The 26,940-nt window shown below is 39.6% G+C and overlaps 1 protein-coding gene across 6 annotated transcripts in view; it reads right to left on the bottom strand.

Annotated features, from left to right (window-relative positions):
• Window positions 1-26,940, bottom strand: part of Pik3c2g (phosphatidylinositol-4-phosphate 3-kinase catalytic subunit type 2 gamma) — a 352,621-nt gene that overhangs the window by 171,152 nt on the left and 154,529 nt on the right. For 5 of the 6 annotated variants that reach the window (XM_006976490.4, XM_015995399.3, XM_076568126.1 and 2 more), the window contains one exon: window positions 25,689-25,783. In XM_006976490.4, the coding sequence (XP_006976552.1) occupies window positions 25,689-25,783 (95 nt within the window). Of the gene's footprint in view, window positions 1-17,327; window positions 17,674-25,688; window positions 25,784-26,940 lie in introns of those variants that run through there. The other variant, XM_076568128.1, reaches the window with a different exon arrangement.

Below are 26,940 nucleotides of genomic sequence, written 5' to 3'. Positions count from 1 at the left end.
TTCCAGATGTATGATGTTTTGTTTACCTTCAAAGTCTCATGAGCCTCACCCTCTTCCTGGAGGGAATGTTTCAATTCCAAGGAAACTGACATACAACTTATATCAATGATTAAATATTCATTTCTATGGTAATTGCATAAAAGAAAATCATGTATCTTCTTTCATTATAATAATAAGGATTCAAATAGAAATTCATGATAATTCAAATAATTTGAAGTGAAAGAGTGCTCAGAAAGGTAAGGAGTTGGGGAGTTGGCTCCACAATGTATGTGAACATGAGGTCTGGATTCTCAACACATGTATATAAAGGCCCAGTAAATGCCACATGAGGTTGTAATTCCAGTTCTGGGGAGGTGGGGGCAAGTGGATCCTTGGAACTTTCTGGCAAACCTAACTGGAGAGCCCTAGGCTAATGAGGAACCCTGCCTCAAAATGAAAGACCAGCCTTCTTGAGGAACGACACGAGGTGGACCCCTGGCTTCTACTTGCACATATTTGTGTATATACCCTAAACAATGTACATACTCACAGGAAAACATGCGTGTGCATGTGCAGGCCTACACACAAACCTACACAAGGAAAGTGTTGGTGGAGGGCAGGGAATGCACCATGTATAGGTAGAAAATTTAGGCTAGTGAAAGCAGAGACAGACGTCACCACAGTGATACCTGAGGTGTGTCAGCAGTTTCTGGACTGAGAGTCAGTGGTGGTGAAGGAACAGTGAAATAACACGCAGCTGAAGAAGAGAGAAGGCTCACTAGGTCCCCACCCCCTGCTTTCCGTGGAGTCTCCTGCTGCGTGGTGGATGCAGGCAGAAGCCAGAGGCAACAGAGTCTGGACATTGTCTATACAGTGCCGCCTCCAGGATGGGAGCAGAACGGAGGGTGAAAGAGTTCTCAAGCGGCAGCAGAAGAATTCTCCCATGGTTATCTTTGAGTTGATTTCCTTCCATATGATTAAAATAATTGATAAATTGGCACTGTCTGAATTCTGTGTTTATTATAAAAACAGGACAGGGAGATTATTATGCAGTTTGGTGCTCTCCAAACTGGGCTAATGATAAGGTTTTCAGAAATTATCTACATTTCTTATTCTTTTGAATAGATAATGTGTTTTGGTTTTAAAATAGGAAAGATGAAAATGATACTACAGTGAGAATTAAATCCACATCCTCTTTCCCATGCCCTGTTTCTCTCCACAAAAGAACTGCTTTTACTATCTTTTGCATCCTTACAAATATTTCCCATGCAACTACAAGAATAAGTAAACAAATATCTTTGATTTATTTTCTCCATGAACTGCAGCACTTTAAACATGAAGACCTCATGCTGCTTTTGAAATGTAATGGTACATCTTGGGCTAGTTCAAAGTCAGTATGAATTAGAATGCTAGCTAAAATGAAAACAAATAAACAATTTTTCCTACCCCTCCTTCATTGATAAGAATTTGTTTCTAAGAAAGTTTTGTCTTTGGAGTCAAGCCACCATAAATATGATCATACATATCACTTAACATCATTTTGTTTTGATGTGATAGTAATAAGAACTCCAAATTTGTTTTGTGAAAATAAGTGCTTTCAAAAGGAAAAACAGGCCAGTTATAACTTGCATACCCCTGTAATCCCTGCACTCAGGAGGCCGAGGCAGGAGAATCATGAATTCCAGGCCATTCGTGAGACACTGTCAAAACAAAACACAAGCCAATGAAAAGAAACAAGTAAAATACAAAAAAAAAAAAAGAAGTCTGCAATTATATTTTGCATCTCAAATTCAGTACCAACTTATACATTTGAGGACTATGCATTTGTATGGTTTACATGTGTTTTTTTTTTATGTTAGCTCCATGTTATTAAGAAAATGAGTTATTTTGGGCCTCTATGTGCCTGTGTATGTGAAGGTGTGAGGTGTGTGTGTTGGTGGTCATGTGTGTATATGCGTATGTGTATGCATGTGTATGTGTGGAGGACAAAAGTCCACCTCAGATATCATTTTTCTTCAGGAGCTATCTGTATTTCCTTTGGAGACAGTCTCTCACTGGGACTTGTGTCTCCAGTTAGAGTGTTATGGCTGACCAGTGAGCCCCCGGAACCATTGTGTCTCCACCTCCCAGTGTTGGGGTTACAAGCCTACTACCACACCTTGATCTTCTTTGTGTGTGCTGGGATCAACTTGATGTTTGCATGGTGGGTATCTTACCAACTGAGCTGTTTCTCCAGACATCACAGCCATCATGGGTAGATAGAGGGCCCACAACCATACATTACATGCAGGACGTAGTCATTTCCCTGTCTACACTGGAAACAGAAGTGTGGATAATGTAAGACTATTCAACAAGCAAATCTCAGAACCAAGAATGAACTTGTATTCCATTTTTATAGTCTCAAGTCAATCTAAATTGGATAGGCATTTCCTCAGTGTATTAGTGTAAATGTGAGACTTAGCAATCCTGCATAGAAGACTAAAACACAAACACCAAAGACTGGCAAGGACAGAATGTATTTCAGGACTTCAGTAGCCTAGAAACTCTCCAAATTGACATAGGTAAGTGAAACTTCATATCTCTGATGGGATTGCCACAGAGTGTCTCAGAGAGTAAAATAGGAAAGAGGGCTCTGTGTTGGACACAATGCCACAGTGGAAAAATGGTTTACCATGTGCTTTGAGGGGAATAAATGTATAGATTTTCCTGGAATGGGCATTTTTATATTCATTGGTTCCTTTATGTATTCATTTTGTAGGATAATAGTGTCCTGACAGGGAGTGATGGACAAGAAGAAAGCCAGTATTTGCTGCTATGAAATGAGACACTTTGGATCCAGATGAGAGTTTGGGATAGAAGTCAGCCTTGGAGTATTTTCATGGTTATATTATTCTTCATAAAGTAGACTGTGAAGAGGCAACTATGTAAACAGCTCTTGGGTGGCAAGCAGCAGGTCATTACATTCAAATTGCCTTCCATAAAAACCGCCACCTAGTTTTCAGGGTATCCTCACATTTTCAGGATGCTGAAAACCCTAGTGATGCCATGTACAGTAATTAACAGAATTAGTGGTGAGGGCGTAGGGCTGTCTGCGCTGGCTACACAGTTTGGTTTAGCCTTCTCTATCTCCTCCTCATAAACTGTAACTGTTGTCATGAAGTGGTTGTTGGTTCCTGTTTTCCTGTTAGCAATTTTATCCTTTCTCCACTTTTCGTGCGTGCATGCGTGCATGCGTGTGTGTTTGTGCTCATTGTGTATGGATTCATATTTGTGGGTATGTGGCACTTGCAAGCTTATGACTGAGGAGGCCCTAAGTTGCTGTAAGGAATCACCCTCCACTTGTTCTTCCACAATGAGGCAGGGTCTCTCAGTCAAACCCAGACCTGGCTGATACAGCTGGTTTTGTTAAGCAGTCTGTTGTGGGGGCCCCGTCTCTAACCCGAGGGTAGAACTGCAGGTCCTCTTCTACGCTCACCCACCGTTTCAGGTGGGTTCTGGGGATCCCAAGTCCTGTTCTCACTCTTGTGAGGCAAGTTCAAACCCTGAGCCACCTTCTGGGCTCTGATTTTTTTTTTTTTTTATCTAACCAAATGTCAGCTTTTGACAACAGTATTTCTGTTGATAGAAGGAGTTTCATCCAGGACTCCAGATGCAGGACTGACCATAGACCCATGCACACAAAGAACAAAGGGAGGGTATGTGTATCTGTGTGCTGTGATATGCACAGAGGCCTTCACCTAAGCTTTACTCTCATATGAGGAAAATATATTTCTTCTTCTCATTTCTAAAGAGAAACTATAAACACATACACCTACCCAGAGAACTGCATGCAGTATGGAGAGCCTGCCAGTTCTGTGTATGGTGTCTACACACAGAGTGGATAACCTGAGAGTTCTGTGTATGAATTCTACACACAGGGTGGAGAGCCTGCCAGTTCTGTGTATGAATTCCATGTTCTAACTCTTAATGCCCATTCTGGTTCCAGGTGTTCATTATGGAATAAAAATTGAATGTTTACTAAACATTGGAACCAGAAACAGGAATGATTCAGGTCCAAAGAAGTCTGACAGAAGATGTGGGCACAAAAGATGGTAGTTTTTCCTATCATTCTGTTTGTTTATTTATTATTCAAAACAGTGTTTTTCTGTGTAATAACCCTGGATGTCCTGGAACTCACTTTGTAGACCATGCTGGCCTCGAATTCACAGAGATCCACCTGTCTCTGCCTCCAAAGTGCTGGGATTAAAGGTGTGAGCCACCAGGCTCCTATCATTTTAAAATAGAGTAATTAATATAATATTATATTTCAATGCCCCCTGAGCTGCTTGATCAATTATAAATGTTGCTGCTGGCTGAGGAATTCTAGTGAGGACCTTGGTACCCTTTGACCTATTCCTACTCAGAGACTTTGGCTGGCCATCCTGCTCATTTCTGCCCCTTTCTCTAAGCCTGAACTTGATTCTGCAATCTACTTAGTTTATTTAAACAATAACCTCTTAAATGGTCTCAAATTTCTCCTTCATGGAATTATCTCAACCAATATGACTCAACCCTATAATACTTTCACTTTCAATTGGTTTTTCAGATTAGCATGCTGAGTAATGGGCTTCACCCATTTGCTCTTGTTGCCCTCTTCCTGCTGGCTACCTCCTTCCAATAGCACACGCTTTTCCTGTCACGTGTCCTATCACCTTCCTTTTGCCCTTCCTGCCAAGATCTCCCCACCCCCATAGTCTACATTCTAGTTTCGTGATATCTACATAATACACATCTATATAAAAATTGAAGTTTAAATCTGTATAGGAGAGGAAATATACCGTGTTCATGCTTCTCATTCTGCTTTATTTTAACACAATAATTTCTAGTTCCACCAAATTTTCTACAATTTCAAATTTTCATTTTTCTCTTAAAACTCTTTTGCTTTCCTTTCCTTGAGAGTTATTATATTTAGCTTTCAGTTTTATGATGCTGCATTACAGATGTTTGTCTTGTTCTAAATTTAATCAGTATATTTTTCTTATTCTTTTCTGAAACATTATCATCCTTTTGAGGACAGGAAATAAGTTAGCCAGCTTTCCTTGACTGAAACAGATGCAAGGTATTATCTATTAATAAAAAAAAGTTTGTTGTTGGCTCATAGCTTTAGAGGTTCCAGTACAAGATTGGTTGGCCTCTTTGAGTTTGGGCCTGTAGCAGCAGGTACATAATTGACTGAGTGTTTGAAGGAGAAAATTTGTTCTTTATTATTAAAGATTACTTTTATTTTTAATTGTGTGTCTGTGCCTGTGTGCACAGATGTTTGTGAGCTGGGTGCTAGGATTCAAACTCAGATCCTTTGCAAGAACAGTACATTCTCATGACCACTGAACCAGTTCTCCAGAGCAAATTCATTTATTTTATAGCAAGTTAGGGAAGAGATAGAAATGGAGAGAAACAGAGAGGTTGATCTCAACAGCCCCCTTCATGGGCGTACCCCCAGTGGTCAAAATACTTCCAACCCTTTAAAGTTTCTATCATCTCCTAGCTGGGCCACACTGAGAACCAAGCTTCAAGGCTTGTGGTCTTTGAAGAACACTTAAGACACAAACCACACCCAACACTAGTAGTTACACTGTAAACTTGGCCAACTGAATATTTCACAGGCTCTAGACTCGGTGTCAAGGATTATTTTTAAGAAGGATGAATATACACATTTCTCAGACTTTAAGAGTTAATGCTCTTGCTTAAAATAAACTGGAAGTGACCATTCATTTTAAGATACTTTTCATTTGTAATGCTGTGTAAGTTTTGCACATTAAATTCTAATCTGATGTCTTTAAGCAACTGTAGCACAAATCTTACATGTTGCTGACACTTGGTCAGTTTACCTCCTTAATGAAAACTTGTGTTCAGTCCCACTCTGAATTAAAATTATGTTTATTTAAAGTCTTACATTATTATAACTTCATTTGAATAATAAAATGCATAGATAGAAGTGGGAGATTAAAAAGAAACTGAACTTGGAGAACAGTTAAATGGTGTGTGGCTGGGGGGGGGGTGTTAAACAGAATGATGCACAGTGCTGCTTCTGGCATATGTGGTCTGGGGCATGTTCCTGTCATTAACATATAGCTCCTTTTTTTTTCAATAAAATCATCTGCTTCATTAATCTCTCCTTTGCTGTCTCATTGGAAATCTGGATGTCCTCATGCAGGAAGTAATTTTGAGCTTTCTGCATACAAAAAAGCTAAACAAAAGCAGTTATAGAGAAATGACTCCATGGGGCTGGAGAGATGGCTCAGACATTAAGAGTGAGTTTTTCTTTCAGAGGACCCAAGTTCAGTTCCCAATGCCTACATCAGCTAGCTTATAACTGCATGTCACTCCAGGCTCAAGCAATATGATGCCCTCTTCTGGTCTCTGTAGAACCACATACAAACATGCCATAAACGCACACAGATGTACACATATGCACATAAATAAAAACTGAAACAAATGTTTGAAAAATGATTTTGCTTGCTTCACTTCTCAAGCAATTCCAGTCACATACATCTGTCTGCCTCCCACTCCTCCCAGCCTTTCACACTGTGTGGGCTCTGCATGGATCTTCTGTGCTGTGCCTTGGGTAAGAATGTACCCCTAATGACGACATAGTACGCAGCCATGGAAACTCATTGTCTATGAGGGAAACAGCTGACATTTACCAGTTCTTAAAAAGATGACAAGGGTTCTTAAGTCCGGAAGTTTAGTTGAATCACCATAGGAAACTTAAACTCTACCGAAAGCATGGTGATAAGATATGGGTGATCTTCCAGAAGATTTCAAAGTTTCATGGGTCTCTTAGTTATTCTTGGAGGCCATGAAATGTTGGAAAATTAGACCACAGAATCAGAGACTAATGCCCACTTTTCTGATAAAAGAGTCTTAAACCCTCCTCCAACAAATGAACTATTATTATTTCACCAAAAAATAAAATCAGGAAAGAGAAAGAAAGAAAAACAGAAAGAATAAAAGATATTTGTCAAAGCTTGGAGCTGTGTAAGATACATTGCATGATTCTATGTCATTTCACCCTTAAAAGAATCTCTGTTCCTTCAACTATTGATGTATTTAATATGTACTTATCAAGTGACATAGGAATTAGCTTGCATTTTTTGCAGATGAAGACCCAGAAAATCAGAAAACTGAAGCAAATTTTCTATGATCAAAAAAATATGGTATGCCCTAGCTGGGACAATGAGTTGTTTTAATATAAAATTATAATGTCATTCAGAGTTTGGGTATGATGTCATCCAGAATTGGAAGAACCAGTTGAGTCTAACTTTAATGCCTGGAGATAATTAAGTGACTTCAAGAGGTCATTATTAAATTATTGCCAAGAATCCCAGCAAAGAGATAGGACTGAGGGTCTCCACTTGTCAATCTCTAGTTTGGAAGTGATTGCTAATCATGACCTTGAAAGTGAAGCTTAGGTGAAGGATGTCATTCTACCTTAAACACACACTATGTAGCTTCAGTCACATATTCAATGGTAAGGTGTGCTATTAACATTTTATACCCAATAAGTAAACCATTAACATGTAAAATATGAATAAATAATGGAAAAACCAAGATAAGCACCAATTGTGTTGTCTTCTCTGCTCTAGAAGTTGCTTCATTGATTTTTTTTTTTAACCTCCCAGTCTTTGCTACAATACTCCCCAGTATAGGGGGCAGCCACATTACTTTTTGTAATAAGGGATTTTTCAAATTATTTGCTTTATAAGCTCCCAACTTCTCAAGTAAGTACAATATTTCATTTGTTATCCCCAGTCCCAACCTTTTAAAAGAACCAAGGAATCGATGAAAAATTCAACTCATATTTTCTACTTCTGTGCCACGCTAGCAGGCAGAAATGAGGCAGGCGAGTGAGATAGATGTTGGCTGTTGAAATGTAAAAACATGTATCAACAAGCCATCTCTGAATGCTGCCAGGTCTCTCTATCTGTTAAATTCTTCTCACACTAAATGTCACATGTGTTCCCAACTTGTTCTGACACTTAGAATGTTTCAAAATCCTTTTCTCAACAGGTCAGTGACAAAGTTTGTCTACACAGTGATTTTTCTCTCTTCTTTTCATTCCTTTCATGTTTTGTTGTTACGCTTTAATTAAAAACTCGTAGTAAGAAGACTGAAGGAGTTCTAGCAAGTGTAAGCATGGTGAACACAGGCCCGACCACGACAAAACCTGTTGGCGGTGGGTTTGCCATGTTCAGACCCAACATGATTAGTGACTGGAGTGCAAAATCAATTGCTAAGAACCCAGGTTCTAAATTTATTAATCTGTTATATAATCTTTTTAAGAATTTATTTTACTTTATAAGTATGAGGGCTTTGTCTACATGTGTGTATGTCACACATGCAAGGAATGCTTGAGGAGGTAGGAACAGGGTGTCAGATTCCCTGGAATTAGAGGTACAGACAATTGTGAGCCACCATGTGGGTGAAAGGAACTGAATCTGGGTCCTCTGAGCCACTGAGTCATTTCTCCAGCCCTCCATGATGTAATCTTGACTCCTAGACATTGTCACATTTTTCACTGCTTCTTACTTTTTCTAAATGGCTCATAAACATATTATTTGGATAACTAATGATAAAGACGAGAAGTGTGTGTACAGATAATTGATTTCTAACAATTATCTATGCTAAATAAACAGTAACCATGCTAAATATCATTATAATTAAATACAATACAAATAAATTAGTTTGCACATGGTAACACTCATAATCAGAGAGGCTATATAGTTTGCCAAGACCACACAGCTAGTAAAGACATGAATTAGGATTTGGACTTAAGTGTGTTGCTTTCCAAATCTTGTTTTCTTAGTTTCCCATTTTTTTTGCCTCTTAATATTGATGCTAGATGCTTCATAATATGCAAGTGTTTGCTCATAATGACTTCAAGGATGACCGGATAATAGGATGGACAACAAACACAGAACTGCTTTGTTTCCTCACTCTTCTTTCTCGCCTCTGTTTGCTGGAGTAGACTGGCATCCATTTTCCTTGCTTTACAGCATCCAGTGACTGAAGCACTATAGTGTCTTCCACGAGTTTTCAAATTCATCAACTAAGAACTGTTAGCAGTGTCCTGAGCATTAGCCTCTGTAAGAAAGAAACAATAGGAGCCCCACTACCATAAATTCAGGGCATCTACAACACCCTGGGAAATGCACATACACCATGGCCATTTGATGGAAAGTGATACACTCGAGTGTCTCCCAGTTTCAGATGACTAAACTCATGTATCAATTTTGACACCCTGTCAAGAGTTGTTGACATAGCAACAGACTGTTAACTCTCAAGACTAGGCAGTATTTATGCAAGCTGTTTGTTCTTTGTTGGTCAAGAATGAATCATATATATATATCGATGCAAAAATAAAGGTTCTAAACTATTAAACACATCAAGTATTTGATTAAAATGTTCAAGTCAGAACATTTTTGTTCTGGTGTAATAAAGATTGTTGTAGTAAAAATAACACAAATGAACTTCTTCAGACAAAGAAGTGGGTTTGCAGCTTGATCCAGTAACTGCATTAATTGTATTCAAATGAGATAAAAATTAAATTAGAAGAAAAAACAAGAAACATCTCCAGTATTGTCAACTAGTAATCTTCTGATGAGCAAAGAGAAAAGGTAACCCAGAGCTTGGGAAACAATGAGTTCATTTCTTAACAATATACAAAGAACTGTGAATCTCCATAGCTCACAAAACAAATGGAAGTGGGAGATAAAGAAACCAGGAAAAGAGCCAGAAGCTGGTCTGTAATTCCCCAAATCTCAGAGTCCCAGCTCAGAAAATTCTGTTTTGGAAGGCAGAAAGCAGCTCCTCAGCAAGGCCTCTGCTCTGAGGACTTCTTGCCAAACTGCTCAATGTTGCCTTTTGTTTCCAATCAGGTTTTAAGAAGCCTAGTAATTAAGTCAATAAAACACCTCCTCCTGGATACAGCCAGGTCAGTGTAGTACTTAGGGCCTCTTGAAAGACTTTCATTGCAGAGTATGATATAATTCTGTAGAGTACTTACAACAACTACCTCCAGTTCAAGGGACTAGTGAGCTTTATTTTTCCAAAAGAACACAATTGATTACCAGAACGCTGAAGGGCAAACATATAGAATAACAGGACTTGATATGATTAGGAGCTGTTTTATTAAGTATGGGAGTGAAAGTGAGTTGCCATCCAGGAAGTGAGTACATGAGGTGTGATGTTCTTTAATTCATTTAGCAGGTAATGGGTTTAGCTACTGTCCGGTGTATTGTATGCAGGGATCAGCCCTTAACAGTGATGAGTCATCTTTACAGCATACAAGAGAGACATAGGCTTTGCTGACACCAGGCCTATTCTCCTCATACATGTAAAATGAATAGCAGCTTTATTCATAACAGCCAGAAACTGGAAACAACCTAAATGTGCTTCAACCAAAGAATGGATTTAAAAAAATGTGATACATTTACACAGTGGAGTATTACTCAGCTGTTAAAAACAATGGCATCATGAAATTTACAGGCATATTGACGGAACTAGAAAAAAAATCATCCTGAGTGAGGTAACCCAGACCTAGAAAGACAAACATGGTACGTACTGACTTGTAAGTTGATATTAGCTATAAAATAAAAGAAAATTATGCTACAATCCACAGACCTAGAGGGGCTAAGTAACAAGGGGGCCTGAGGAGGGACACATGAATCTCTCTGGGAAGGGGAAATATAGTAAATTTTGCTGCAGGTGGCCTGGGGGAGGATGGGTTGGGAACAGGAGGAATCAGGTGGGGGGGGATGAGGGAGAAAACATGGGGAGAAACAACTGGAATTGGGGAGTACTTCTGAGCAAGGTGGAAACCTAGTGCAACGGAAACTCCGTGGAATCTATGAGAGTAACCCTAGCAGAGACACAGCAATGGGGGACATGGAGCCTGAACCCCATTTTCTGTAACCTGGAAATGTCTCACGTGAGGAATTTGGGATGCAAACCCAGCCACAAAACCTTTGGCCTATAGTTTATCAAGCCAGCAGAGTGTTTTGGGAACAGAGCCTAGCATAATCCTCATCAGAGAGACCAGAGAAATTTCACCTAGTAACCAAGTGGAGTAGATGCACAGTCCCATAGCCAAACATTATGCAAAACTCAGGGAGTTCTCTGGAGGATCATGAGGGGGGATTGGAGGAACCAGAGGGGTCAGGGACACCAGGGGAACACAGCCCACAGAATCAACTGACCAGGACTCATGGGGATTCACAGAGATCAGGAAGTTGGTAGAGGTCTGACCTACATCCTCTACAAATATGTTATAACAGAGTAGCTTGGTCTTGTGACATTCCTAACAGTGGGAACAGGGGCTGTCTCTGACTCTTTTGCATGCTTGTGGGACCCTTTTCCTCCTAGAGGGTTGCCTCCTCCAGTCTGATGCCGTGGTATATGACTGGCCTTATAGTGGCTTGTTACGCCATATTTGTTGATGTCCCTGGGTGCCATGCTTTTTTCTGATGGGAGACAGAGGGGTTGGGTCTGGAAGAAAGGGGAGGTGAGGGAGAGACAGGGGGGAGGGTAGGAAGGGGAACTGAGGTCTGGATGTAATATATGAGAGAAGAATAAAAAAATCTGATATTTTTAAAAAATATTTTTTAGATTTCAGCACTCTATTAGTGATGACATACGCAGGGTTACAATTAGAATATTCTCAATGTAACAGGTAACCTTTCTCACTGTCACCTGATTCATTCAGGATGGCATCTGTTCCAATGCTGGCACAAGAAAGGGGAAGCTAATAGTGTTATGAAGTTTATGGGAATGTTTCTCTTACTTAATAGGGACATTGCATTTTGTTTTGCTGTGTGGTAACATGGAACACAATACTAAATGTGGGTGTTTTACAACAATGAGGTGAACTAGACTACAGCCATGCCAACACACCAAGGATGACATATCAGAAACACGGAGGGAAAAGATACCTAAATCACTAATGACAAAAGTCAACAAGCTTCTGCAAAGGAAATTCTCGAGTCAATCCAGTAAAGAACATTCTGTTCTGTAAGATTATTAATTTTTCATTGTCATTTCAAACCAGTTCATTGGGGAGTTTGATTACTTATGACCCAAAACATCTCAAAGTGGAGGGAGATGGCAAAGTAAACAAATGTGCGCACTTAGTTGAGAACTATATTCGATGTTTGTGCAGGAGCGGAGGTTAGATTTAAAACCAAAGCGATAAGACAGTGACTGAGCCTTATAAGAGAGGAGTGAACTGAGTGTCCAGAGGTCTACACCAGTAGAAGAGCAACCACACCTCAGGAGGCGTTCAATGTCAACAAGCGTGAAAGTGTTCTGAGAATTTGAGCAAGTATCTTGAGAAGATTAATGTTCAAATATAAAATGATGGCATTGGGAGGTAGGCAGATTTTAATGGAATCATTTTAACAGAGAATATACTTTACCTCATAGTCTAGTAATTCTGAACCTTGTCACCAGGAGAGAAGGAATAGAATTAATAAACAATGTTAATTAGATAAGAGCTATCCAAGAATTGAAACTTCTTTGAGTTAGGTATTAATTTATGTTACATAGCCATTGTTCTGAGAACAGTGAGTTAGGGACCAGTTTTTGATGCATAAAGATTATTATAGGAATGGTAAAGAGGATAGATGGGCAGAAGGTAGGTGAGGACAGAAAACAATGAATGAATTGCAGCACTTGACAAGAATGTGGTGTCTGAGACTTGAGGAAACCTACATGCCAAAGAGACCGGAGAGGAAGCACAAATCAAGCCACAGTCAGGACTTGAGACTAATGCTGCCTCTGCTGTCTTTATTTAGCATCTTAGTGGGATAGTGGATGTTACCTTTTTTAAAAAAAATACTGATTAAGAAGATTGACTCAGTCAAGGGTAAGACATGGAATTCAGCTTGGGATATCTTGATCCAAAATTTTAGTCATACTTCATAGCTATATAAATATCTAAATAATAATAAGATCTCTTGGAATTATTTATAGAATTTTAAACAAAAAGCCAAAGGCATTTTTAAAACAAGCCTGTCAAAATGATGATTCTTTTAAGTGAAGAGTTTTTAACTCAAGAGCTAGGTAGTAGATTTTTTTTCTCTTGAGACCAATTTAGTTTGTGAGAAAAAAACTAAATGATTTATGTAAAGGTGAGATGGGCTTTGCTTTATTCTCCTTTTCACAACTTGTCAAAATTCTGGAGTGATTTGCCATGCTTTACCTGTGTGGCAGAAGCTGCTCTGAGCTCCCCAAATCAAACTGCCCTGTCTGTGTCCTCCCTCTCCTGCTGTTAGAAGGGACTTCACTACCGACTTCTTGCCAGGGAATGAAGCAAAACAACTAGAATACTTCAATATGATTATCCACCCTCCTCTCCATCCATCCACATTCTAGATCCTGTTGAGATTTCAAAATCTGGAGAAGCCTATGGTTGGAATCTGTTCTTCCAAGATCTATGTGTTGGAAATGTAGTTCCCAATTTAGCAGTGTCAGGAAGTCATCCTAATGGAAACCTCCTGATGTTTAAACAGAGGTGCAGCAGCGGCTTCTCTTTTTTTCCACTCTTCACCATGAAGAACAGAATCCTCTGTCTGCCATGATGCAGCACTCAATGATCTCAGGAGTGGACACTGCCCTTGTCAGGCACCAACTTACCTACACCTAAATCTGGGAATTGGGCTCTAGAACTGTGAGATATGAACTTCTGCTCTGTCTATATCATTGAGTCTAAAGAATTGCATTACAGCAGCAAACATCTAAAGATGGGGAATTATTGAGCTGTAATATGTAGCAGAGTGGGAAAGGTCAACACATGTCCTGGTACTCTGGCTCTCAGCAGTTCACTAGATCTTCCCCCATCTCTCTCAGGCCTCTCTGCATCCAGCCATCTACTGCATACTAATGACTGAATATGGTTACATTTCATGACTGTCAGCTCTGAACTAGACCATAGGAACTACTCTTTTATTTAATTGAAAATAGATTCTCTCATCTTGACCACAGTTTCCTCTCGCTCCACTGATCCCCTCCTTCCCACCTGCCCTCTCACCAGATGTACTCCTTTTGCTTCCCTTTAGAAAATAGCAGGCAGGCCTCCAAGAGGTAATAATCAAATATGACAAAAAAAGATACAATAAGACAAGACAGAAGCCCTCATGTGGAGGCTGGACAAGGCAATCCAATAAGCCGAAAAGAGTTCCAAGAGCAGCAAAAGTAGGAACTTATTTTCTAAATCACTTAAGTTAATGGAATGGACTGACTGAACTGTCTGAGTACGTTGTTATTTAGTTAAATAACAGTGTCTGTGACAAAACTGAGGAGGTCTTGGTTTCTAAGACATGGGTACTAAAAAGTACAGATAGTGCAGATGAAGTCAACAAAGGAAATTTCCTGTACTTATTCTCTTGCAACTCATGGCTTAATAGTAAAATTCAGAGAGTGATCTTGGTGTTGCAAGTATTAACCACATACTAAGAAGAAAGATTTATTAAATGACCTAATAGCTACTTCAAAAGTTTTTCAAAAGAGCTGGAGAGATTTCCTTGCTGTTATGGAGGATCAGAACTCAATTCTCAGTACAGCCGTCTGTAACTCCTGCTCCAAACAAGCAATGCCCTCTCTGGCCTCTGCTGACATCTGCACAAATGTGTTTATTCACAGGCACAGACAGGACACATACACACCACATACACAAACAAATAAAAGAAAAATAAATCTTTTTTAAAGATCTTCAAAGAAACATTTTTGGAGAGTCTTACAAATACATAGTAACAATACTCAATTATTTAAGACCAAACTAAAGGAAATCGTCATGCGTAACTGATAATACTTTAGGTCATCCCAAATGACGACCTCAATTCTCAGCTTTGGGGTGCAAATTTCAAAGTTCTCAACTTGTTTTTTTTTTCAGTCTGGCTTCTAAATAAAAAAAAAAAACCCTTCTCCAGTATATGACTGACTTGCTAAGTACTGAAGAAAAAAATTATCTATCTATCTATCTATCTGTCTGTCTGTCTGTCTGTCTGTCTGTCTATCTATCTATCTATCTATCTATCTATCTAGTTGTAATTTTTTGAAATAGAAGTTGAATTGGGAGGGACCTGACTTGAAGATTATCATGAGAAAGATTTTAATCTCAAATCCTTAATCAGATAGAAAATAATCATCAGATAAACCATTTAAGTTGTTAAAATCCCTTTCTGGGCTAGAGTATGGTACTTAGAGTTCATTTGGCTCCAAACCCCATAACTCTATGAATAAAAATAAACTCTAGTCATAAATACTATTAGAAGACAGGAGTGGTTTTATACATAATGCTATTTGGTTGGTCATTTTGTTGTTGGCTAAAGCTGAGCCAGGATAATTAAACAATTAGGCATGATGCTGCTGGTTTTCAAGGCCTTCACTCATGTCTCTAGCCTAAACTATGATATTGAAAACTCATGACTGTGGGAATACTGGATTGCTGCTTGAGGACGTCCTGATAGAACTGCACAATGTAAAAGTGATAGAGATGGACTGAGAAGTTTAGATTTTGACCAGCCCTGGTCCAAGTTTCAACACTTGATTTCATTATGTATCTACAAAATGCTAATTTCCACAACCATTCACTGACAAAAAACTAAAACACAAGAATTTTCAGGCAAATAATGGAAGCAACGAACACATTCAAGTGAATCTTTGTGTCTGGTTTTTGCAATGATTTGTGGTTTATTTTCAGACATATTTAATAGCAGTAATTAGATTTAAATGACATTATAAAATTAATTAGAAAATTATATGGCATTAGAAATAACTTTTTTATTAAAGGACCCACATAAAACCTTTGTCCTATAAAACAGAAATAAATCTGGAAAAAAGGCAACTGTTCCTTTGTAATGATGACTTCACCTGGAAACTGTGCTAATGGATTTTACAGATTATGGTCTTACAAATAGCCACTGTTTTTTCTTCATGTTAGCTAAGGTGGGGAAGGGATATTGTTCAAGTGAGTTACTCCTTGTACAGAGTCTATCTGGTATATAATTTTTTTGAGAACAGCAGGGTGAGCAGTGATTCCAGCAGGTCAATATTAGCTGACAGCCAGGCATATCTCTCCCTTACAAAAGACTGAAGTGATATTTTATTATTTATTACATTGTAAAGGTAAAAAGGTGAATTACGGGCAGTGTAATGATTCTTGAAAGCAGAGAATTGCAGTTTTAAAAGCTCCTATTGATTCTGTATTATGTGTGCTCTACAGCACCGTGATAGCTCCCTCAAGAATGGCTCTTTAGTCTTCACAGTATTCAGGCATCAAAGCAGAGAGAGCGTTTACCTCCACTGTGGATTCATTGGGACACCTTTATCAGTATTTGAAACTGACAGAATGGGAGCACACAGGTAGATTTTGTGATTTACTTAATATCTGGCCTTGTCTGGCTGCTTGCATTTGACATACAGAGTTATAGGTGAAAGAGAAGAATGGGAAGAGTTGGCCGGGCCCTTGCTGTCTCTGTACCTAACAGCGCTTTCTTGCTGCCTGGATGCTGAGACTGTGGCCTCTGAGCTCCTTTAAGGCAAAGGGCATCTTGCTCAAACTCTATTGGTTCAACAGTATCTCAAAGTTTGTACATAAATGAGAAAATTATTAATTCTTTGTAAATGTCATGTTCTAACATATAATTTGATATCAGAGGAGAGCTGATAGAGTGAAAAATAGTTAACCTTAAGGATGACTCAGAAGTGAGAGCACTCCAGGAGCCAGGGGACATTTAGTCGGCAAGGGGATGAAAGGGACACGCCTACTTTAAACCACAGCATGCAAAAGTTCCATGCTATTTTATTTTGTTTATACCTACTTGAGAAATTGTCCCCAAAATCAAAATAAGGAAAAGTATAGGGTGATGGTTTAAAGTGTGAATGGAGGGGACAGGAAGATGAGTCAGTTGGTGAAATATGAGGACTTGAATGCAAACCTCAAGTATCCACATACAAAGTTGGGCTTAGCATGTAATCCCAGCAGCACTGGGAAACCAGAGACAGTAGAATTCCCCGGGCCTGCAGACAGCCTGTGGAGCAGAACTAGCAAGCTCCATATTTAGTAAGAGGTTTTGTTCTGCCCAAATAAGGGGGAGAGTGATTGAGAAAGGCATCCAATGTGGACCCCTGGTCTCAATGTGCATCACACACACACACACACACACACACACACACACACACACACACAGATTTTGCATCATCTCACATGACAGATAACATACAAAGTCACAAGTCCTTTAATGTGGTGTGGTACCTGGAAAGACCTTTGTAGCAGCTGCCACACTTTGCTTAGTTCATTCTGATTTTCCTACCTGGTCTGGAACACAAGCTGCATCCATTTCTTCCCTAGTCCTAATTCCTGATGGCTGTCTCGGACTTGCTTATATCCTCCTTCCTCTCCAGTGCTGCCTTCACTGGTCACATCCATTGCCTCCTTCCTGGTCAGTCTCCTGAAGTTGCTTAAGCGCTTATTCCTCTGTGCCAGCAGCTCTCTTCTGCCCCCTTCTGTCACAAGTCTGCATTGGCACATTTGGGCCCAGACAATTTAAGTCATTCACACAATATGAATTTATTGAATGTCTACAAAGCCCCAAGTACCGCTCTAGGTGTTTGTTCAGTAAATAAACCACCAAACAGTAATATATGGTCTGATAAGAGCTTCAAAAACAGTTTTATCTCATTTTAAAGGGAGAAACTTTTAGCTTTTTACACCAAGTATCTAAAACAACACTTGTATTGAGAAATGGAACTACAAAGCATATCCACACAAACTTAGAGTCAGGTCAGCTCTCCTGGAGCTCATTCAGTTGGACTGGCATGAGTATAAAGGTGTCTGATGCTGTTCCATCTGAAACATGTTACATAGAATGTAGAAACATACAGTTGGCTTATAGCTCTGGGATCCACTACATCCTGGGATTCAATCAACTATAGATTACAAGTACTAAAATAACAATGTCTGTGTTGAACAGTCAAGGCTTTTTTCTTGTCTCAGTCTCCAAACAATGCAATATAACAATTATTAGCATCATATGAAGAATTAGGCATAATCAAAAGGGAATAAGAGGCACATATAAGTAGTCCTATGAACATACTACATTTCACATCATCAGCTAGAGCATTCACAGGTTTTGGCACCTGCCAGGAAGAAACATCTCAAGCAAATCCAGAGCAGATACCAAGGAATTGCTATTCAAATTTATTATTTCCATTTGCAGATTTTTTTTTAAATGTCAGATTCTCTAGAACAGCTTATGAGAAAGAATTTACAGTTTGTGGGATCTCCTGGAGAAATGTTCCTCAGGAAATACTCCAAGGGAGATCGCAGAAAAGGGTAAGAGGCCAGAAAAACAAATCTCTGATCACATTCATCCTTGACCTCACCATGAGGAGCCTCTGAACTATAACTTACACCCTTGAGATTTCCCCATCCCAGGGCATGTGGCCAGGCAGCAGTCAGTTAGGGTTCAGTGCCAAAGTTGGGGACTGATGTAGCTGCCAACTAAAGATGACCTGGCCATGACCCCAGTGGTGTCTTTACAGGGCCACACTTGTGAGGACCACAGGGTCATCAGCTAGTGAAAATATCGTTGACCTGAAACACAGTTCTGTGATTTCATAAGTTCGAACTTTTTTGTAAAATACCCGACTTTCAGATGCTGTAGAATAATTAGTATAGGAAAGGCAAAATGGTGCATTAGCCATCGTATATATGAGAAATAAAGATACCCAGTTCAGCAGAGGTTATGGGACCATGCCTATCTAGAGTCACATATTCATTGTGCAGTGGGATACAACCAAAGAATAAAATTCATTCCCAGTGAAAGGGGAATCAGAGGCAGCTTTCTGGATAAGACGATATCTCAGCTGATCTAATTCTTTGATAAGTAACCTATGAACATATAATAATGTATATGGTGTATAATGTATAAGTGAATGGAAATCCAAGCAGCACACCATTACAGCCAACACTTCATTAGGAGCCAAATTGCTTCCTTTTCCAAACAGAGGATAGGACACTGATTTTTAATTTTCTGTAATTTTAATTATTTTGTCAAGAGTGACTTCCTAAGCCCAGAGAGATAATATGCTCTTTTTCAAATTGGAAAGTAAAAACCTTCAAATTTCCCCCAATCCAAAGCTTCCTATTTATTCCCTCTCATGGAATGTCCTATTCTGTTATTTCCTATCAAAATGTCCTTAAGAGGCTCACATGCTTGAACATGTGCTCACTTCTCTCAGGTATTTTGTCACAGTAGTGAGGGAAGTCACCCCTACATTCCCCTTGGGTCTGAGACATCCTCTATCTATCATTTCCTCACCCTCTTCTCACCCTTCTGCCAGAAAAGCACCATAGTGACAGCAAGTCAATTTCCATTCACAGTGACGCTTGGTTGTCATGGTAGCTTTCATTGTTAGACTATTAAGCACTCATGGTTCGGTATCTGGTTCAGAGATGACCTTTAGAACAATGGTGGGTAGACACAGTGGGCAAGGGAGAGCTGCTGCAGACACACAGAGCTAAAGGGCTTGGGAAATGAAGGGTTATGTTAGTGAGGAGCAAAGAAGACTCCTCCACAGCCTGCATGAATAGGACGAGGCACTGACTTCAGTGTTAAATAAACACGTGGATTTTGGAGAAGCGGCTGCTCAGCCAAGTGAAAAACCTTATTAACTTGGTGGCTGTTGGGTTTTTGCTCTTTCTTTCTTTGCTTATTCATTTAAATCACAGGACATCACTTTTGTTAAAGGAGCCCTAGTTTCATTCTTTGAAACTTAACTCAAATATTCTACTCGAAACACCCCCTAAACACTCCCTAAATATAGGTACCACCTATATTTAGTGCCATGATTTTTTAAACACAACTACATTTTTTTCCCTGCTTTATCTGTCCATGGTTTGTGATTCTTTAGTTTTTGCTTGTTTTAAAAGGATGGTCTTTTAAAATATCCTTCCTTGCCTTCATTTTCTCCTTCCTGTACTTTCTCAAGCTTGTCCCTCAGAAATGAGCAGTCTGTCTGCCACTTATATTCTTCTCTATTTCTTCTATCTCTTCTTGAGTTGATAGGAAGGGAAATGGGTTTCATGATTGGTTTTTTTTTATCATAACACTAAGAAAGGCTACCCTCTCAACGACTCCTTAGAAAACAATGACATAACTGTATTTTTGTGAGCTTATAAACATGACATTGATTTACAACTTCGTCTTCGGTCACTGTGACCTTTCACAGGACTCCAATTCTCACAGTGCATCAGCAGATGAGGGACTTACTCAGGCAGCACAATCACTCATCAGTAGAATGAGTCCTTGATACTCTATTTTAACTTTTAATAGCCTTTCCAAAAAATTACACTTTATCCTTCACAGACATCCGTATTTCAATTCAAGTACCAAACCTGAGATTATTTAACATGCACTCATGTTAATAATGCATATTGAAAAAAAGTTTCAAGATAAGCAGTGTGTTTAGTGGAGTCCTGTTTGGAGTGCCTCAGGAAATGCTGCAAAGTATATCCGCTCAGCTTCCTTCAGCTCAGGGTACTCATGAAGAAGCTGGAATGAAATCACACAGCACTTTGGGAAGAGTCTGTTAAATGAAGGGCCAAGCATCTGATGTCTTCTTATAGCTGTGTGTTGGAGGAAGTACTCTGGGTCTTAGATTAGATATTTAAAATGAGACGAGTAGCAAGTCAAGTGTTGACCCCTGACAAGTTTTTGTGAATCTTGAGCCCTTCAAGGAAAGGAGTGACATCAATATGAAGAATTGAAGCAGAAAACATGATTCTTCAAAATGGTGGTTTGACATTTTCCCAGTTAATTGATATTTTTAGGCAGCTATTGTAGCAAGTAGATGATGCCATCACATAGCTTTTTAGGACTGAAGAATGTACAATTTTTTATTATATAACTAGGCCATTCACACTTGTAATTCTTAAAAACTTAGGCTATGCATTTGACTCTGTAAGGTCCACTAAAAGAAAAACGGAAAACAGCATGGAGATAATACCATGGACTCAACAGTGAGTGATGACAGGGAAAGCTTGATAATCTCTTAAGTAATTCTTGTTTCTCTGATGCTGATGTTTTAAATTTGTGCTTAGGAAAGTCTTAGCAGTCTAGGACTTTTGAACAGAAATAATCCAGGCCCCAGGTTCCATTGCTTGAAAATCATATTACATAAAAGCATTTTTAAAAACCTACATGCTTTCTAAATATCCACAGTCTCACAGTTATATTTTGTCTGGAAATCTTCACTGAGTGGACACAACCACAAAAATTTTCACCCATCTTACAATCCTGACTGAATTTAGCTTTCTGTTAAATAATAGAAATTATAGAAAAAGAAGGATTTGAAAATTATAAGCAGAAGCACTTTCTCTTCTGGACAAGATGGCTGACAAGAAGCTGCCCCTATGGGAGACAGTGAACAAGAAGAGTCAGTATAAGAAAAGAATAACATCTATTCTACAGGGGGTTGGGGGGAGCGAGATAAATAGGGAGGGAGAAGAAAGGAGAGGGAGGAGCAGCTTTGGAAATTCACTAAAGCAGTTTAGGCTACTTGACAGCTGCAGAGAAAAAGGCAGGTGATCCAAGGACAAGAGTCCAAGACAAACAGCTCCAGCCATGTGGGGTAAGGGATGCTCCAGGCAGCCTTGGTGAAAAGGACTGGCACCCTTAGGACAAGTCCACAGCCCATAGGAGCCCCCAGGCAGCTGTAGGTTTCCATAAGATAATGATTCTTTTATTGGATGAGTTATCAGTAGAGAGGGATCCTACTTTTTCCTTTCCTCTTTCACTTGAAGAGCAGAGGGCAAGGGCCTTCTTAAAGAAGCAATTGTCTAAAGCTGAGCTAACCCAGGGGACAGTTGGGTGGATGCTGTGGGATGTCCTGTATGCTGTAAATATATGTTGCTATGATTGATTGATAAGTAAAATGCTGATTGGCCAGTAGCCAGGCAGGTGGGACAAGGAGGAGAAGAATTCTGGGAGGTGGAAGGCTGAGGCAGAGAGACGCTGCCAGCAGCCGTCATGAAAAGCAAGATGTAAGGTGCCAGTAAGCCACGAACCATGTGGCAACTTATAGACTAATAGATATGGGTTAATTTGAGATATAGGAACTAGATAACAAGAAGCCTAAGCCATTAGGTCAAACAGTTTAAATAATATAAGTGTCTGTGTGTTTATTTTATAAGGGGGCTGTGGGACTACCGGGGCTTGGCAGGAGCTGGAGAGAAATTCTCCAGCTACAGGTGGAGCAGAGAGAAAGCCATAAGCAATAGTCTGGAAGCCTCATACATCAGCTGTTTTCCAGAGTGCTTTGAAGTCCAGCTACAGATAAGCAATGAACAGGAGAACCCAGTTAATGCCTGCTAGGCTAGCTCCCCTCTCCAAGCTATGCGGCTCTTGCTCCCCCCTTGACATGCTAGTCTAGCTCCCCCAAAATGTGCTACTTTAGTTCCCCCAGATCTATTAGTTTAGTTCCCCCTCAGCTCTGTTAGTCTAGCTCCCCCTCCAGCTAAACTAAATTTTAGAACAGAAAATATTAACAGCCAAGCTTGCCTAGGGACCAGCAGACACAATAGGATCTTGTAACTGATAAATTTTAAACGGTATAAAATGTAGAGATGAACTCAGACTGGGTCATGGTTAAGAAATGGATGAACATGAGAGGCAGTGGGAAAGATAAGACTTGGATGATGTATGAGGTTGTGCCCTCCTGGTTACTCAGTCAATGATGAAAGGGAGGGAGAGATTTGAATTTGGGTTATAAAAACTTCTCTGAGGCCGGGCGGTGGTGGCGCACGCCTTTAATCCCAGCACTCGGGAGGCAGAGCCAGGTGGATCTCTGTGAGTTCGAGGCCAGCCTGGGCTACCAAGTGAGTCCCAGGAAAGGCGCAAAGCTACACAGAGAAACCCTGTCTCGAAACCCCCCCCCCCAAAAAAAAAAAAAACTTCTCTGCATTCTATATGCACACCTGCCATTTTTAGCTAATAGCCAGGCATGCGAAATCATGAAGTAAACTATCTTGCTCTCAGTATTTAGAGCCTCAGTTCTCCTGTTATGAAATGAGGCTCCACATTTGTCTCAGAGGTAGTTGTGGGTATCAGAAAGGTCATATGTTGACGAGCTGAAAAGTGCAAGACCTGGGAGACGTGGCTCAGGCAGTGAAGTATACAGGAAAATGTAAGCCCACCCTTGGTTGCAGGGAGTAGATCTCTCAACTAAGAATAATACTGAAGATTGACATCCTAGAGCCACTGTCTGTAGCAAGATCAGCCTTTGGAGCCATCTCTCTGTAGGCCCAACTCTGAAGCTCTGCCCATGTACCTTACCACTCACAGCTGCTTCCTCTAGCCCCCTCATACATATCTAGCAAGTCTTGAAAGTCAGAGGAGCACTCTGCTTACACAAATCTCAGTGCTTTGCTTGCCTTCTACATCCCCAACTCTTTGGAGAGACACTCTCAACCAGAACACAGTCCATTCCAGAGGAAAATGCTGTGAGTCTCAAGAGGGTGATGACATCGTCAAGCCCACACACTACACAGCTACACGTGACTGCAGGGGCCTCTAGTATGCAAAGGCGGGAAGGTGTCAAGGAGAAGTCAGCTCTTGTAGACTTTGGAGACTTGATCAATACACTCTAGGCAAGGTCATAAACCACAGGAAAGACAAATGTCCACAAGTTCAACCACACTCTCCACCCCTGAATTTCCACTGAAGTCTCTAATTTTTTATTATCCATAAATAACTTGTTCCAACACATTATCTTTTTTTCCCACTGTTTTCTTCTGCACATCTCTTTTTTGTTCTTTTTCATATATCAGCAGTATTTTCACTTTATGATCCTTAAAGTTATATTTTGCATTTTTAAAGCATTTTGTTCTCTTTCTTTATACATTCTCTTATTTTGTTTATAGATTCCTTTCATCATTGGCCAGTCTTTTTCCTTTTTTGTTTATTCTTTCCTTTTTCTCTTTCTACATTTTCCTTTATAATGTACTTTTAATAATTGAACTTGCATCTCTTTTTCAATGTCCTCTAATCTCTCAATCTTCTTTATCTTCCCCGTAGCACCCTTCTCCACACATCTCCTTTCTTTAGCTTGCTTATCTTCTATTTCTCATCTTTGTGTGACTCATTTCTTTCCTTTATTTCATTCATTTACTACCCCTTGATTTACCAATAGTAATTTGTAGACATGCTATTTATTCTTTCCTTTTTCTAATTCATAGTCCTTGGTGATGAAATAATAAGCTTTAGTTGATTTTGGAGTGTAATCCTTTATCTTGCACAATTCAGTGTTTATGCAGATACATCCATTTGTTTTCTCCTCACTGGGAAGAACTAGGTATTGAGTCCTTAAGAAAGGCTACTGTGAGGGTCTCCAAATGAAACCATAAACACAATCCAAAACAGCAGATGCAAAATTCACAACAGAGAAACACATGAAATGTAGGAAAGCAGGGAAATATGACTCTTCAAAGATGGTAAGCCTTAAGTAGGTGCTGAACTCATAGATGGCAAATTAAGACAAGTGTCAGATGAAGAATTCACAAATGTTTTCTGATAAAAATGATCATTGAACTGAAAGGGCTTACTAATAAGCAAATGAATTCAATCCAGGGCTTGACAGGAAAATCAGCAACATGGAGAAAGAAGTCAGAGAACATTACAATATGATGAAAAGTCTGCATCAGGGAAGAAAATTTCAGCAAGAAAATTGAGATCTTGATTAAAAACAATAAAACAAATAGAAATGTTAGAAGTGAAGACCTCAATGAACTACACACAAAGCCAGTAAGAGATGCCATCACTAGATGCAACTGAACAGTAATAAAAAGTCTTCCCACAAATAAAAACCCCAAACCAGATGGATTCACTGTTGATTTTGACTAAACCTTGATGGGAGAGAGGTGACATGTACATGCCTCAAGCTGTTCCACAAAAGAGAAGAAGGAAGATTATGGAATTTACTCTATAAGTCAGTATTATCCCAATGACAGGACTGGATTTTGACAACCCAAATCAATAAACCAAACAAGGACAATCTCCCTGGTGAACACAGAAACTCTATAGAATTCTTGCATATAGCACCCACCTGTGGAATCTAGGTTTGGATGTGTGTGTTGTGTATGCTGTGAAAGTAGAGAGGGGTTTATGAGGAAGAGGAAAAGGTCTAAAGGTGAGAGGGGCATGGAAAACTGGGGAGAATGGAATACATGTAGTGTGAGAGTAGAAGGCGAGACTACGAGGGAAGGAAGACCAGCAAGAAGGGAGCAAGAGACATGGGAAAGAGTAGCAGGGGAAAGGGATTAATAAGAAGAAAGAATAATGATGCATATGTATGAAAATGTCATAATAAAACCTGTCATGTTGTATACTAAGTCGAAAAAAAGAATAAACAACAACAAAAACAGAACAATGAAGAATTTTTCTAAGTAAATATGAATTATTTATGTTGAATAAATAAGCTTATATAAATGCTACCTGTTTTAATAGTCATATACAAATAAAGTTTTAATTAGAGTTGTAAAAGTAACTGACAAAGATTCAAAGTTGGCAGAATTTTCAGTTGATGATAATAGCATCTTTAGATAAAGGAATCCTTCCTCACACTGCTGAGAGAAGCTGGGGACTTAAGGAGACCTGTACCTGTGCCAGTCTTACCAGTACAGAGATTGGGCCACTCGGATGCTTTGCAAAGAGCGACGAAGCAGGAGTTCCACCAAAGGACTTTCAAGATTCCACTCAAACTTGACAGCCTGCAGTGAGAGGTAATGAATTCTTCACTTTTTATCAGTTACAAAAAACAAAACAAACAAACAAAAAGACCAACAACAGACTGTGCAGGGACTACAGAGGCTTCAGACGGGGATATGGAAAAATAATAGGAGCTTTTCAGTGGAATATTGATAATATGCTTGATAGTTTATTCATTGTTGTACAATAACACAGCAGACATTATACAATTTGTCTTTACATGGTCTTCCTTCTCCTTATTTATGATTTTGGAGTATAAGAAAATAAATAAAGGCAAGTGGTTGGTAAAGTTCAACCATGCCCCAGGGGACAATCCTGGCATAAAAATATCATGATCAATGTCTGTGACCCATAAAATGGTAACATTAACCACTAGACAGTTCTACTAACTTGGAGATCAATTACTTCCCACTCACAACCAAGACAGAAATCCCCAACTGATATGTCACTATCAATCTGTAGATACTGAAGCCTTGTTTAAAAATTCAAAGCTGATGAATCTTCCATAACCCATTCCTAAACCTTTCCTTCCTCTCCATCATGAGCAGCTCTGGGAGGCTGATACTCAATCTGATCAAAGATACAGACAGCAACGGAAGCCCCTGACGTCCTTTGGGACCTCATTCAGACATCCACCTGCCCTCTGCAGGGAGGGACTCAACTCTTCCCAGTCTGCATTTGGGACTCCTCTGAATATATGAAAATGAAAATCAACTTCTCTTCTTAAAGATGTCCATTTCTACTTTTTCAGTCTCTTTGCCATACATACATGTACATTCACACACAATCACACACATGCACACAGAAGAGAGGTGGGGGGAGAGCTGTGGGATGTTCTGTATGGCAAATGTGTTGCTCTGATTGGTTAGTAAATAAAACACTGATTGGCCCGTGGCTAGGCAGGAAGTATAGGCAGGACTAACAGAGAGGAGAAAAGAAAGAACAGGAAGGCAGGAGGAGTCACTGCCAGCTGCTGCCAGGACAAGCCACATGTGAAGATGCCGGTAAGCCATGAGCCACATGGCAAGGTACAGATTTATGGAAATGGATTAATTTAAGATATAAGAACAGTTAGCAAGAAGCCTGCCATGGCCATACAGTTTGTAAGCAATATAAGTCTCTGTGTTTACTTGGTTGGGTCTGAGCGGCTGTGGGACTG

The sequence above is a fragment of the Peromyscus maniculatus genome, chromosome 3, assembly GCF_049852395.1.
Source record: "Peromyscus maniculatus bairdii isolate BWxNUB_F1_BW_parent chromosome 3, HU_Pman_BW_mat_3.1, whole genome shotgun sequence".
In the NCBI taxonomy this organism is placed as follows: Eukaryota; Metazoa; Chordata; class Mammalia; order Rodentia; family Cricetidae; genus Peromyscus; species Peromyscus maniculatus.
Note: the sequence above shows the minus strand (reverse complement) of the source record. Positions and strands in the feature narration are given on the sequence as shown.